The sequence below is a fragment of the Bacillus rossius genome, chromosome 11, assembly GCF_032445375.1.
Source record: "Bacillus rossius redtenbacheri isolate Brsri chromosome 11, Brsri_v3, whole genome shotgun sequence".
Taxonomy (NCBI): Eukaryota; Metazoa; Arthropoda; class Insecta; order Phasmatodea; family Bacillidae; genus Bacillus; species Bacillus rossius.
In genome coordinates, this window is record NC_086338.1 from 25,776,594 (window position 1) to 25,792,787 (window position 16,194).

The 16,194-nt window shown below is 36.1% G+C and overlaps 1 protein-coding gene across 1 annotated transcript in view; it reads right to left on the reverse strand.

The window, feature by feature from the left end:
* Positions 1-4,752: 4,752 nt before the first annotated feature.
* LOC134536711 (RNA-binding protein 25-like) overlaps positions 4,753-16,194 on the reverse strand; it is a 91,642-nt gene continuing 80,200 nt past the window's right edge. The window contains exons 15-17 of the mRNA XM_063376581.1: positions 12,562-12,722; positions 9,868-10,014; positions 4,753-6,347 (exon numbers count right to left, since the gene is read on the reverse strand). Of these exons, the coding sequence (XP_063232651.1) occupies positions 6,255-6,347; positions 9,868-10,014; positions 12,562-12,722 (401 nt within the window). The 3' untranslated portion in view covers positions 4,753-6,254. The remainder of the gene's footprint in view (positions 6,348-9,867; positions 10,015-12,561; positions 12,723-16,194) is intronic.

Genomic DNA, 16,194 nt, shown 5'->3' on the forward strand with positions numbered 1-16,194 from the left:
CAGCCCCTCATTTCGGAGGCCTTTGGGAGGCTGGTGTGAAAGCAGTCAAAAGTCATCTGAGCAGAGTGGTTGGGGAGCAAATATTAACCTTTGAGGAGTTGTACACTGTGGTGGTTCAAGTCGAAGCTGTATTAAATTCCAGGCCCCTGTGTCCAATTAGTTCCGATGCTAATGACCTCAGGGCACTGACTCCAGGACATTTTCTTACGCTTGAACCTCTTGTTGCGCCTCCAGAGCTTGATCTTAGCCACTTGACATTGAATAGGCTTCAGCGTTGGCAACTGGTGGAGCGTTTACATCAAGAATTTTGGCGTGACGCACAGGGACTATCTTCACACCCTCCAACAGAAGGCCAAGTGGCATGATCATGGGCCTAAGCTCAGCGCACAGCAGCTTGTGTTAATCAAGGAAGATCGAGCTCCTCCTCTACAATGGCGTCTGGGAAGGGTAGTTGAGGTCCATCCAGGCAGGGACGGTGTCATGCGGGTGGCCACCGTGCAGACTTCACAGGGGCTCCTTCGACATCCAGCGGTCAAGCTCTGTCCCCTGCCTACCGACTGTTGAAATCTTGATTTCAAGGTGGGCGGGATGTTTAGTGTAAATAGTGCAGTGCTTGAAGAGAAGAACAACTGTCACATTGGCCAGCCTGCCTGAAAGTTGAGGAATTTTCGGTTTAACAGGTGGTCCACCTGGCGCCCGGAAGTGACGTGTTTCTAGTCAGTTTTTTTTTTGTTGTTGTTACCTAATGGTCGGTAAAATGTGTCATGTCCTTGCAGTGCAATCCGATTAAAATTGTGAAATCATTGATGGTTTGTTTTGAATAATGTACGCCATATTGTTGGTGAACATACATGTTGAATGGCATTAAAAAAAAGTCAATAGGTTATTGAAATAATTTTAAAATGTGAACTTAAAATATATAGTATATTAAAAAATAATTTTGTAAATAAATAAAAAAATTGTTAAATTTACCAGCAAATTTATGCCTAAATTATTTGTTTTGATCCTTAATGCAATAGCTTAATACATTCTAATAATATATATTTCATTGAAACTCAAAAGAAAACTTCTGCAACTACTCAATACTCAAGCTCTGGGGACTCAACTAACAACCACATGTGTACTTGACTACATTTTTATTACTGAATTCAACTGAGATGATTTTTTCATCTCTAGTAAATATTGATGTAAACAGAATTTTAACTGAAAATTATTGGCCTAACTATGTACTGTAAAAAATCCATGAATGTCAATGTTTTTCCCCAGTCAGTTTCAACTTAAAAATATCAATAAAAACTTACAAAATTGGCAGCAGCAGCAACAGCAGCCCCCAATTATCATTAATTGTAATCCAATCAAATTAAAAATTATGGGAAAAATCATTAAAACTTTGACTATCATATTTTGAGAATTTTCGTAATACAGTAAAATCTCGTTATAACAAAGTCTTATAAAGCAAGAGATTTTGTTTTTTATACTGAAATTTCTTTAAACTGAAATATCCCAATGTACATATACTATTCCCATACTACAGAATGCAATGGCAAAACAAAATGGAACTATATGTACCTACCCTTATAATCGTCAATTATTTGAGCTGCATTATGCTACAGGGTTAGTGGTTTATTTTGAGAAAAACATTAAATAATTTCAATCTCTGTAAAAGAATATAATATGTATGATACAACATTTTTTTAACAACAATCTGTACATAAGCTGCATTCATATGATCTTGCAAATATTTATAATGAAATATCTAATCACTAATTTAAAAAAAATTGCTAGTTTAATAAATAAGAAACGAGTACCTAAAGAATCAACATTCACACTGAATGAAATAATAAATCCTGTGAATTTAAATAACTATTCAGACACAGACTTTGACTGGTCAAAAAATTGAAAAATTTTTGTCTGCCTGTTCTTACTTATCAAAGTTTGCTGTAAAAATTGTTCCATAATATGTAATGACTGCAACACATTATTTGGTACATTTTCAGTTTTGGAAATAAACTTCGACAACTTTTCAAAAGAAACTACAGCTTCTTTTGAGGTGATTGGCTCTTCTTCATTTTCATCATCAGAAGATTCACTGTCTGCTGCCTCCTTTTGGGTTACTTGGTTAACTATTTCACTGTCAGTCAAATGTGGTGTTGTTTCAACTTCATTGTCAACGGACACATACTCTTCAAAGGAAACGTTAAACTGCAAAGTTTCAGCAGCTTCTTGCCAAAGTTCTGAAGGAATGCTCTCTTCACTAGAATTTGGTTCACTTGTCTCGCCCTGGGTAATGCTGCCACTCACCCGTGTTATTCCTGATTTCCGCCAACAGTTTACAATGGTTTCTTTCTTCACATTCCACCAACCACCAGTTATCAGTTGAATTGCTTGGCGGACATTGATGTTGGTGGACAGCTTCAATTTGATGTTGATTAGTATCCTCTCGACAAGACGTTTTCGAAAGTGGACTTTCGCATTCTGAATTATGCCTTGGTCTAATGGTTGCAACACTGATGTGCAATTTGGAGGCAGAAATTCCAGTTTGATGTTCTCAAGCCGTACATCAACAATGTGAGCAGCACAGTTGTCCACCAAAATGATAATTTTTCTATTCTGCTTTTGCATTTCTTTATCAGTTTTAATTAGCCAGTTGGAAAATACATCTTTCGACATCCATGCACGGCTGTTACTGACATAGTCAGCAGGAAGAGATGCCACACCTTTTAAGCATCTAGGATTCTTGTACTTTCCTATAATTAAGGGTCGTAACTTTGTAGTACCAGTAGCATTACAACAAAACATTACTGATAACCTATCTTTAGCTCGTTTGCCACCAGAGCATTTTTCTCCTTTGTGCGACACTGTTTTGTTGGGAAGAAGTTTGTAAAAGTAAGCAGTTTCATCTGCATTAAAGATGTCTTCAGGAGAGTATGCTTCCAAAATTTCATCTAGTTTTTCTAGTTTCCATTTTTCTGCAGCTGATTGGTCTGCATCTCGTTCCTCACCTGATACAACATTCCAAGATATTCCGTAACATTCTCGAAAACGATGCAGCCATCCAGAACTTGCCTGAAAGTTGGGAACGTCCATCAAAGAAGCAAACTGTTTGGCTTTGGCCTGTAGCATAGGGCCTGTAACTGGGATGTTTTGCACCCTAGTGTCAGTTAACCAATTGTTTAACGCCTCTTCCAGGTCTTTATTTGTGCCTTGCCGCAGTCTTTTGCGATTGGAACTGAGCGATGATTGTTCATACATCTTCACAATCTTCCCCCGTTCTTTTAGTATTGTAGAGAGTGTAGAGGGTGCCAAACCAAACTGCTTGGCCACGTGCGATTTTTTTGTGCCTTTGTTCACTTCCTTCAAGATTTCCATTTTTTCTTTTAAAGAATACTGTTTCCGTTTTTTTTATCGTCCATGATGATAAAAATTAAACTGAAACTTGTTTAGAAAAATAAAAAATGCATAAATAAATACCGCGCGTCACTGAAATTCACTGATGGCAACAAAATGTAAACAATCAATAACGAAAACGGAAACCGAACAGACCAAAGATTGAACAATATGTGCAGAAGATGGAAACCATTGAGTCGCTGATAATGCCAGTTTTAGCGGCATCTAGTTTTCCAGTGAATTAACTTTGTGTAAGTTTTTCATAAATGTTGCCGCTACGGAAAAGCCGTTGGCCATATCTCGCCACAAATAAAATACGTGAAGTGCGCACATCCAAACAAACAGTTCCTACTACTACGTAGTAACGTATTTTTTTAAGTCTATGGCCGTGAATAAAAGCAGTTGGCCATACCTTGGGTAGAAAAAAAAAGAAAACAAATGCACATCAAACTTGGCAATGCCGTTTTCAATGTAAATAGACAACAAAATAAAGCCGTTAAATGTTTGAATCATTAAAATTATGCCAAGAGAACGACAGTAAGTAAATATTTTGATGCATAGACAAAATAGTCGGTAAATGCGCATGATATTGACGAAGAAAACCGGTAAAATGCTTTCGTTGTAACGAAAATCTATTTCGTAAATTTGAAATATTTTAACCTTGTATGTGTACAGTCATTGGAGGGGAATTTCAAATTGTTCGTTAAAGTGAAATTTTCGTTAATGTGAAGTTCGTTATATCGGTATTTTACTGTATTTACTTAGATCACAAAATATTACAACACATTTCTCATTACCATGCAGTCCCACTTAACAAAAAAATAAATAAATAATTTGCATTGTAGAAGCAGAACCTATCTGTGAGGCACACTCAATACTTACCAAACAAATCCACACTGTTACATGTAAAAGACAGTTTTAATGGTAAAGTACTTACAAATCACATCATCTTTCAGTTTTTTCTAAAAGTACATAATTGAAGGGTTTACGAAATCACTAAACATAAATGAGTAAAACTTAAATAAACATGTAAACTGAAAATAAGATTTTCGTTTGACATAAAAAATTAGTTATGTCATTTTTTGACAATTGTGTGATCGCAGTTCAGACTGTCAAATACACGAGTGATGTTCTGCAGTTCGTCAAAGCAGTGCCTGCCTTCAAGACACTTCCAGGGGTGTGAAACAGCATTTACCAATTAGCACTGGAGAACAACAGGCCTGGAATTTAACAAGCACTTACAAAAGGAGAGGCATTATACACTTTACTCCATTTTAGGAACACATTTTCAGGATACAAATATTAACATCTGAAAATGATAGTTGTGGCTAGGTATTTTAAAAATCCCAGATAACAAGAGCCCAATTCCTTTAAAAAAATGTTTCATTACAAGCAAGTACAAAGCTTCATGTGTGAAAATAAGGTAAGTAAGAAATTAAGCTTCTAGCAGCTTGTTTTGAGTGTTGGCTGTTATTTCACAAGAGATAAAACATATTAGACACTATACTCATGAATGTGTATATTATGGCTGCACCATAGATTAACTTTGTGAGTCAACATCATGTTCCACGGTTCTGAAAAAGATGTTTTGTAATAAATTATAATTAGCTCTTGTTCAATCATTACTGCACATTGACAGATAAACTGTATACTGTATAGATGTTTGAAAGTGACACTTGGAACTCGAATGAGTTATGGTTGCAGCACGGCTCCATGATCCTCTGCTTCTAGAACAGCACCTGAGGTGGTTACCTGAGTTCAGATACATTTGACATTTATTAATACAAGCTCACTAGCTAAAGTTTTTTGTGTCGGGACAAAGATTAAATGTTCACAACCATCTGCCTCTGGTGCACAAGGACAAAATGCTAACCAAGGAGAAAAAAAAAACTGTTCTGGTAAGCTTGCAGTCTTTGGGAGAACAACATTGTACTTAAGTTCAGTACTTGAAGACTAAAAAACCCACTGGTGAAAACACACATTTTATAATCTGCACTTTAATTTACTCTGGCAAAGTTGATTATGAATTAATTCACTTTCATCTTTTTACACCAAAAAAGTGTATGCTGGTGTTTTTTTTAAGCAAAATGCCCACATTTAACAAGCATTTATCAACTTTGCACAAAGGATAAGTCACCATATACAAAGACAAACACCATTGCTCAAAAATGCCTATGACTATAAGCTGGACAAGAAGACATCATTCAAAGTCTCTTCATGGTAATTTCAATCTTTTATGATTTATAAAACTTGAGTTTTCCTCTTTGTGTACACAAAGTGGCCTTTACCTGCAGCTACTTTGACTGAATGTCTTTGTATTTGATAACAAATATCAATGAAAATACCTCTGTAATTCCACTGCATTATTAATAAAACATTTTCTGCAATTTGAAAATTCTCAAAAGGCTAAAATTACCTTAAAGGACTTGATGCTATGGCACACTATCTGAACCAAAACTTGTAAAGAATTTTGTACAAACATCATGTCTGTACACTACACATCTCATTACATAATCAGCAATTTGAAGTTTGTTTATATTAAAAAAAAAAAAAGTCTAGATTGCATGATAAAGTGAAGGAAACCATTAAGTTATTTAAATATGTTGCTATTATCTAAGTCACAATAAAAAAAATTTTTTTTTTTTTCAACAGTCCCACGGGTTTCAATACAAAATAATGCTTGTACATTTTCACACTCACAAGTTCAAACCAACCATGAACACTGGAGTCCATCCTACATGACAGCGGCCGCCACAGTAGACACAATGTCCAGCAGATAAGTTATGCACGTTATTTACACCGGAGACGCACGCGTGACGCCCGTGGGAACAGGAGTTCACAAGCGTCGTCGCACCAGCTTCGCGGGTTCACTTGACGAGCCCCAGTTTCTTGGCCTCTATCTCGTAGATGAGCAGTCGCCACATCTTCACCACGAACACCTCTGCCTCCTCATCCAGCACCTGCGACCACACACAGCAGTCCCTCGTGCACGGTGATCTCTTACCTTCAGGACCCAGATTTTATGGATGCAGGATTACTAATTTGGAGGAACACCAACTTCATCCCTGTAAAAAAGTCTGGCCACTGCGCTCTTCTCCGACAGTTACGGCGATCTTAAACCGCCTCCAGAAGTAAGAAAATACACTCAAAGGCACAAAGTTAAGTTACAATTACGACAGGCAACAGCAATTAACTTGTGGAACTGTGGGCGTCTGTGTTTAAGATTTCTTGTCTCTATATTATAAGAAGCAAAATAAATAATTAAAGCATCACAGCTACATTGGCCATTGGCATATCAATTATATACTAGTGCGCAAGTTAACCTGGCAGTTTATTCTAGAGTGCAAGCTAACCTAGCAGTTTATACTAGAGAGAAAGCTAACCTGAAATGTCAAGGAAAAAGTTCAGAATTGAGATCTGTACACTTTCTGCCCCTTAGACCTAACAGAGGGAACATGGCAAATAGGGCTTATTGACTTTCATTTAATTTTCATTTAATTTTTTTTTCAAACATGCCATTCCATCCCGAACGTTGCCAAAGAAACAATAAATTTTGTTTTCCAAAAAATATGTATCTTGGTCTCAAATTACTCTTCTCATTGGAAGTTATGAAATATCTGATTTGGAAAGTTACATCAGCCAGCAATTACCAATTAATGCGACGTTTGTTTTGAGAGGTAACCCGAATACTCTAAAAAGCATTTTGAATTGTAATTACGGCATTAATTTTACGGAAAGTGATAAACTTGGAAAAATTCTCAGTTTCGAAGCCAAAATTTATGAGGCAGATAAAATACGCTAGTGAACACTTTCCCTGTGTCAGTCATACGAAATAATACGAATGTTTTTAGCTCCAGCTATTTAAATGGATAACAAAGTATAAGTATACACTAATTTTATCTAAGCATTCCACCTGGTTATAAGGTGACTGAAGTCCCAAAATCTATCATATACAAATACATGAGTTATTGGGGAGGATGTTGTTCAAATTGGAAACCTGAGGAAAAAAATAAAAAATAATAAAAACAACCCCTTTCGGCACAGCCTACAGACATAAGTAGATTTCGAAGTACCTATTTCTTCTGGAAATGGAAATATTTAGGAAACTTCTATAAACTATATTTAGGAAACTTCTATTAACTCCAGTAACATTTTAACAACTTAATGTAGCCTTCATAACATCCTATCAGTTCACTAATATCCAAAAAAGATTGATTTAACATTTTCTCATATTCCGTGCAGTGAAAATATTTTAAATGTTTTTAAATTAATGCATCCAGCATGGAATATCTTAACCTATCATGCTTACTAAGGTAATTATGCAATAATGTCTTATGCCAACTAAGGTAATTATTCAATTATTTTTGATTTTCAAAAACTATTTTTCATACCTTGCACTAATACCGTATATACTCGTGTATAGCGCGCCCTTTTTTCCCCTCAAGTAAAGGAAAAAAATAAGGATGCGAACTATACACAGAAAAAAAAAGTTTGTTGGGGGGAGGCGGGGAGGAGTGGAAGTCGTTAACTGCCGGGTGACGGGTGACGTTTCTGGCCAGCCCCCACACATACGCACAAGCAACAAGGCCTCTGTTTCACACACACACACAACTCACAACCTGGTCTCTCGCACACACACACGCACACGCGCGCGCAAGCTCGCACATCATGGTCTCTTGTTTATTTTTAGACCTCCCCCCTTTACAGAAAGCCAGCTCAGAAGCTAGTAAAAAGAGAGAGAGAGAGAGAGAGAATGTTGTCACCAGTTCCCCTCCCCCCCTTCCACCTTTGCTTCCACCATTCCTCGTCCCAGCAGCGACTGGTGAGTCATCTAGTTATCCGCGCCAGCTTAGCAACGTAGCGTGGCACGCCTCCCTCCCTCCCGCCCACTTACCATTTGTGACGATACAGCGCTTCATTATCTTCCGTCTACACAGCAGAGTTTAAGTATTTTCCTGACGCATCACCACACATCAATTTAAATAATCAGGTACCACAAAAGTTAGTAAAATTTATTTATGGGGGGAAAAAAAAATTCAATTTTTTTTTCTTTGGAATTTGTTGCAAAAATCGTGGTGCGCGCTATACACGAGGGCGCGCTATACACGAGTAAATACGGTACGTGGCCGTATCAAGTTTTAGTGTACCTACTAAGGAGGCTATGAATTTTTTTTTATGCTACCCTTTATTTTTTTTAACACTTTGCATCAATGGGTCATCTAATCAATAATTATTGTTTCAGACAAAAGTTTTAGATAACAATTATATGAGTACTTAATACATAATTTGTACGAATTCAATGTTGTGCCTACAAAGGGAGTTATGATTTTCTTTTACCTCCAACCCTTGTTTATTCTACCCCTTGCAGTAATTGTTGGGCTTTAATAAAATTATTTCAGACAAAAAATGTAGATAATAATTTAAGTTTTAGAATAAAAAAGACCGGTTTTAACAGTGTACATGGTACGTAAATTATGAATTTTTTAATATTCTTCCCCTTATTTTTTCCATCCCCTGCAACAATGGTTTGTCTTATCAAAAATTGTTTCAGCCAAAAGTTTTAGATTAAAATTTTAAGATTAATACATAATTTGTACGAATACGATGTTGTGCCTACGAAGGGAAGTGTGATTTTTTTTTGTCCTCCAACATTTTGTTTTTTTTTAACCCCTTGTAGTTATGGTTGGTCGTATATAAAACTTATTCAAAAAAGAATTAGGTAATGCGCCTATGAGTTATAATACGTACAAACAGATGTGATATTTTCAATATTATGGTAATTACAGCGATTATTCTGTTTTTCAAAAAACCTTCCCCATTTCTACCCCTTTGGTCGAACATTGCCCATTAACCCTTTTTTATAAACACTTAATAATTATAAAGGAATACTGAAAAATAAAGTAATTTTTAGCGTAAGAACTTTAAATTCCAGACTTGCAACATTCCAGGTTTTTATTTAGTTTTTGCTAAAATAGCGTTATTGATGATTTTAAATTAAAAATGCAGGAATTCAAGCAAAAAAATGTAATGTAAATGCAACAAAATTATTTAAAATAAAAAGCACAGCTTTACGGTGAAAATAACACCACTTTTAGCTGAAAACAGCACCACTTTATATCATAATATAAATGCTTTGTTTTTTATTATTGTCATTATAAAAAAGCTGTCCTTAAAAAAATGAAAAAAAAATTGTACTAAACATTATGTTCAGTTTGGAGAGATGTCATCTTTATTCACCCGTAAACCTCATAAGTAGCTTCATTTTAAATATTAGGTGTTCCTGTGGAAGGAGCTTGGTGCTCAAGCGACATTAAGGTGACAGTTTGATCCTCCGTGGGTCCTCCGGCGATCCACACACTTCGCAAGTGGCTGTGGCACAGCTTAGCACCCATTCCGTCAATGGCAATCAAGGGTATTAAATACACCAGCGACAGTGTATTGAAGAACTGCACAGTACTGAACTGGAGCGCCTGCACTCACCATCTGCACGTCATCCAAGATGCCCTGTGGCGCGCTGCCCGCCAGCACCTTGGAGCAGATGAAGTCCACCAGCGTGGGCTCCGGCTCTCCAATGTACTCTATGATCTTCTTGTTGATCCACGGTCGTATGCGCCTCTCCATCAGTTGCTGCGGGCACACACGCCACCCTCAGCGCTCTCCCATTACGGCCCTGGGACCTCACTACAACTTGTAACCACACAGCCCTGGGCGTAGCAGCTTGGTTTGGTTAGTGCACAGTGTCTACACACAAAATGACCACTTCTCCCACACTGCACCCAGCTCAATGCACGCACAGAGCACACACACTGCTCATCAGCTGGCCAGGTTCGGAGTGTGCTACTGTAGCTGCGCAGGGCGGTCCAAGGATTTCCTGCCGTACTTCGTATTTTCTCCACAGGACTAGTCTCTGTCATGTAGTAAGATACGTATGCACTTTAGCTTTGCGTTCAAATACATATAATTTTTTGGTTGTAATGAGTATGTAGTTTTCTTTTCATGCTTACAAGTAGTATGTATGTAGTTAAAAATATACTTCTAAATATGCGCGTGAAGGATTGAATTAATAAATCCTTTTAAAAATCTACCTCTACTATTAATATATATATAAATAATTATATTCTTTTACAAAGTTTTATATGTTAATAAATAATAAGTAAAAATTACTTAGTTATGTCTCAAATTAACCACATGCAATTGGTCTTTATTTGTATTAGTTTTCTCTCAATTTGTGTCAATGAATGTAAAGGAGAATAAAAACCCTCCACATGAATAACCCTAAACAATTCCAAAAATTTTGGGAATTTATTTTTCTGCCTGGCGGGAAAAAATCTTTACGATTCCCAAACTTCAGGATCCTGCATAGTCCTGTTACGGGTTACACGAATAGCCAATATACAGTTTACTGAAGACCCGCCAAAAAGTCTCCACTTATCTTAAAACAAATTATTCACTGGTATTATCCACCCAAAAATGGTGTTCGTACTCTGCATTTTTTTCCTTTTCGGAATTCCAAAGTTTTTTTTTTTTTTTTTTTTTTCCCAATGATGAAGTTAAGAAAATTAGTCTTTGATTTATATTCTACTTTCTGAAGCTCCACACACCCATATTATTGTTGTATGTTCTAATCTAAATGATGCATAAAGTGCTTGACTGACTGAGTGAACGAATTTTCTCATCTAAGACTTTAAAATAGTTATCACAATAAAATACGGTCCCATTATTTCCAGAAAAATAATGACTTTGCTTGGCTCAAACTTTCACCAGTTACATCAACACAGACAAAGGCTTCAACTAGAAAATTGCAGCTAGAATATAACAAGAAGGATTTCAGTTTGCACTGTTTTCTTAGAAATTAATTTGTATTTTTTGCCATATTTATGATCACAGCTGTGAAGACCTACGAAGTTCCAGTTACTATTAGTCACAATACATTGTCTATGGGTCTTGTTCTCGCTTTCCTATTCTCCTCTCTTTGGCTGTGGTATCTCGTCGCTCGCATCTGGCATACAACAAGTGGCAATTAACTACCAAGAATCTAATACATCGTAAATAAATATATCACCAGCACGGTAAAGTTAGATTAGAACAAAAACTTGATTTATTTAGAGCATGGTTATCACTAAAAACAACTGAAAATACTAACTGCTTGAAGTGCAAAGAAATGTTCATAATATCGGGACAGACATTTTGAAATTAATTTTTAATTAAAGATTTTAAAATTTAATAAAAAGATAAAAACCAAATCATATATAACTTCACATAACGTAAATTACTTTTACTGTTTCTCATGCAAAGCGACCACATGAAAATAATTTCTGTACTAATGTTTGGTACCAGAAATTTTCGCCAGCCCAAGCGTTAAGAGGCCACTCCAATGTTTCAGGGGCACTACGCAACCCGCGTTAACCTCATAAGATTCAATGCTATTTTCATTTTGCTTATAACTTATTACTAATATAGATTTCGAAATGATGCTTGCTTGATATGTAAGACAATGATGCTCTTATCAAAGCCCCTTTCTTCAAAAACGTGCATAAATTATTGTTCAAACCTAGACAATACACTTATGCATATTAGTAAAGATAAGTATAAAACCATAATTTAAGCACATTTTTGAAGAAAGGGGCTTTGATAAGAGCATCGTTGTCTTACATATCAAGCAAGCATCATTTCAAAATCTATATTAGTTAATTAGTTATAAGCGAAATGAAAATAGCATTGAATCTTATGAGGTTAATGCGGGTTGCGTAGTGCCCCTGAAACACTGGAGTGGCCTCTTAAGATGGTATTGGAATTCCCGTTCTTGAATTGTAAACATGTACAAAGTCTTGCAATTCTGCACATTTGAAATTAGTTTTTTTAAACTTTGTTTATTGTGAATCAATGCATACTTTCCAATTATATTTCTTTCCTATTTATGAAGAACTGAAATAAATAGGAATAGAACATGTTTGAAATCATAAGATTTCAAATTTTTTTTAGAGGTGGGGGCTCCAACATTCTAAAACGTGAACATAAAAAAAAAAATTTAATTTTTATTCCATTTTCAAAAAGTTTTATAAAAATTATTGTTTTTATTTAGTTTCTTTAGGGATACCACTATCTCACAGTATTAAAAAAATAATAATTTTACCATTTCTACGTTCATACTAAGGTTTACGTATTCACACTTACGTTATCAACTGCAGACCAATCCAGCTGGTATTCAAACAAAGCGTTCTTGTCGGTGGGAATTTTGTCAATGAGCGTTTTGATGTTTCTTCGTTTTTCTTCCTGTGACTTTACAATATCTTCTTTCTTTTCTTCTTTCTTTTTAAACTTGTCTTCACCATAATCTTTGATGAAAGAAAGAATTAAAACAATCAATACACTATATATGTACACACATAAAATAAGATAGCCAACAAACACAAAATAAAGGTGGAAGACACTGGAGCATTACAGATATAGCATAAAAAGAACCACTGAGGACGACATGCAACATGGTGCCGACAATGAACTGCAGTAGCCTGGTGGTTCAACACTGCATTACCCCAGTACATCTTGAGGATAGTTAAGCAATTTTTATAAGTTGCACAGCCGAAAACAACGAACAAAACTATTAATACTCATTCCCTAATAGGTTGCAGTTGCAGTACATGTTTAAATTAGGGATGGGACGATTCCAAAATTTTCGATTCCAATACCCGATTATCGATTCCTTAAAAAATCCTTCGATTCTCGATACTCGATACTCACCTAGTTAACTTAATATTAAATAATTCAAATTCTATTTCAACAATTTTTTTTTTTCAGCTTTCAATACATTTATGATGTAGCATACATCATAAATTCATATTTATCAAATTTGAGTACACAACTAAGTTATTAACATTAACTCATATAAATGTTTACATCATTAGAAGTTAATAGCTCATATGTCAAAGGGGTCAAACAAATCTAAAATTTGTTTTTTAAAATGGAATAAACTATAAAAAATTTTTTAAGCTTTCCTTGAGCAGTATAAATTATTTATGTTCATACAACTTGCCTAACTTAGAGAAGGGTACAAATTAACTAAAAAATTTGTGAAATGAAACAGTAACAAAATTAAGCAACAACTAGAGAACTAGCAAATGAAAGTGTTGTACTTGATTGTGGTATTTCGGCGGTAAGTTACATTTAAGAAACACACATAAATTAATTCGTTGTTATTTCAGCGTTGTGGTAATGACCCAACAAAATCTATAAAACACTGACCAACTAATCATCGTCGTCACACCATTCGAAAATGAATGTTTGTTTACATTTTTCCGCTTTTTGGCGCGATTTAAAATGCTTGTGCTGCCCCTTACGGCTGGGTGACGAAGTAAAGATACATAATTCCCAAGGTCCCCTATAAGATTTCCAGAGCCTGGTACCTGGTTCGCCCGATCTTCTTTTTTTTTTAAATTTGTTATGTGGCCTACAGCTTTCGCCAATGGCCAAAGGGTCGTTATATTCAGTATGAATCTCAATTTCAAGTCGTTATCAAATATCAGAATATATAAGGTACAACCATGCCTTACCCGGGACTCGAACCCAGGACCCCTCGCACCATAAGCCGGTGTGCATCCGACTACACTACGGACAGGGTGGCCACTCTTCTGGGATAATAAAATTCCTGGTTTTTTCCAGGTTTTTTCAAGGGTGGTTTTTATCAATATTTGCATACAATTTGCATTTTTGTTACACAAAGCACACACAATATGATGTTTTATTGCCGTTAAACAATAGACAACTTAACTATAGGCTTAAAAATTAAATCAATGAACTTGCTTAAAACAAAACCTACCACCAACAAAAATTTATAATCTCACGTCACAAAAATTACTTGACACCAAACGCACGTGTTTTGCCCCTCTTGCGTGGCTGGCTAATGCTGTTCTTCCCATCCATGCTACCGATATAGATTTTAACATTACAGAAATTGCAAATAGCGTTTGTCCCGCACTTTGGATCTTTCTCCACCCATTCAAACTCTTCCGTACATTTGTCATTGTGTGGTGACCGAACTCGTTGACATTTTGATAGTCTGCGCCAATTACATGTTAGATTAAAAGATTCAAAACAACGTCCTGCACAACTAAACTTTTAAAAAAACTCGAGAAAATTATCCGTGATACCGTGACGCAACAACATGAGCGCAAAGTAAAAACAAATATACACACAAAACTAGTGCTACCAACATGCCGTGCGAGAAATTACTACCATCCTACAACAACATTTTCAGCCAAAATGCTGTTGCTTTTGAATACAGAAACATAATAAGTATGGAAGTCTGAATTGTTAACGGTTTCTTACGTACTACAAAAGTTTTTAAATGCAATATGAACAAATAAACTTTCACAAAATATAGCACACGAGCATACTGTCGTGCTTCGACGGGTGGTGAACGTGCTCATTTAACAGCCGTATGTTATTGTGATCGTTACTTCATAAAAAAAAAATTCCCGGTTCTAATAAAAATTCCTGGTTGATTCCAGGTATTCCTGGTTTTTTTAAGAAATCCTGGCTATTTCCCGTATTTCCCGATTTCCCGGTTGGCTGGCCACCCTGTACGGAGGTCGGCGATCATCTGCTTGATACTACGACGCTGTTCCAACTATATGCCAGCGCCCCCGGCTGACGTGGTATGGCCACTCACGTAAGGCTGTTCCAAACAAGGTTCACCCAATCATCTGCTTGGTTTTTGTATTTATCCGTTGTCGCTGTTCCAAGCTGACGTCAGTGCCCCGAGTGGTGTGCGTAGGCTTTAAAACTTTGCGTGTTTGTCTTATCTATCCAAACAATATGCCGGAAAGGAAAATAAACGCCGTAGTTTTGCGTATTTTTACAGTATATTTTTGGGTTTAACATTATAACGTGAGCGTGTGTAAGCTTTTGTTTGCTTTAGTGCATTTATGATTAATGTTCAGTGGCGGCCATGTTGCGGTGTTTGTTTACCAGTGACGAGACGAGGCTTTTACCCAGTATTTAAATTTCCCGTAAAAACATTGCGATTTCGCGTTTTAATACTAAATTTCGTGTAAAAACGCTGTGTTGTGGCGATTTCATGTAAAAACTGTATTTTACGGTGATTCGCGTTTATCGTCGTTTAATCGTGATCGCGAAAAGAACAGGCCCTTACTAAAATACGCAGTGATAATTTTTTTATAAATAATTTTTGTACTTTGACTTGTGTATAACATCGACCCAAGTTTTAGATATTGTTTATTTGGGGAAATATGACTGTTATATATGCGTCTAGTCAGTCATAAGCCAACTCAAAGAGTCGTTAAATAATTGTATCTGACAGATTTGCAATGATGTGAAATGATTTTTTTTGCTACATGCGGGAATCGACTTTTATCATCGATTCTCGATTATTTAAGTAGAATCGGTAGGTATCGATGAAATTGGGAATCGGTTTTCCCATCCCTAGTTTAAATACATGCATGTAAATCTTACCAAAACCTAACCACCACTTAGTAGTAAGTTGTAATGAACTCCAATGATACCAATTTCCCACAGTAGCTTTATATGGATTACATCAACCAAAATACAGTTGCACTAAACAACTACTACACTGCCTGCTTTCCATGGTTTTCATGAAACTAATTTCAAAATTTAAAACACAGATGACTGAACACTTGGTGTGAAAAATGGCATAACGTGTCGTACAGGGGTCAAGCTAGGGGAAGGTAAGTGGGTCCAAAAATGTTTATTATGACCCCCTCCCCACGGGCCATTCTATAGCTACCACACATATTTACAGGTACTGTGAGGGTCGTAACAAGGGGTTTTGCT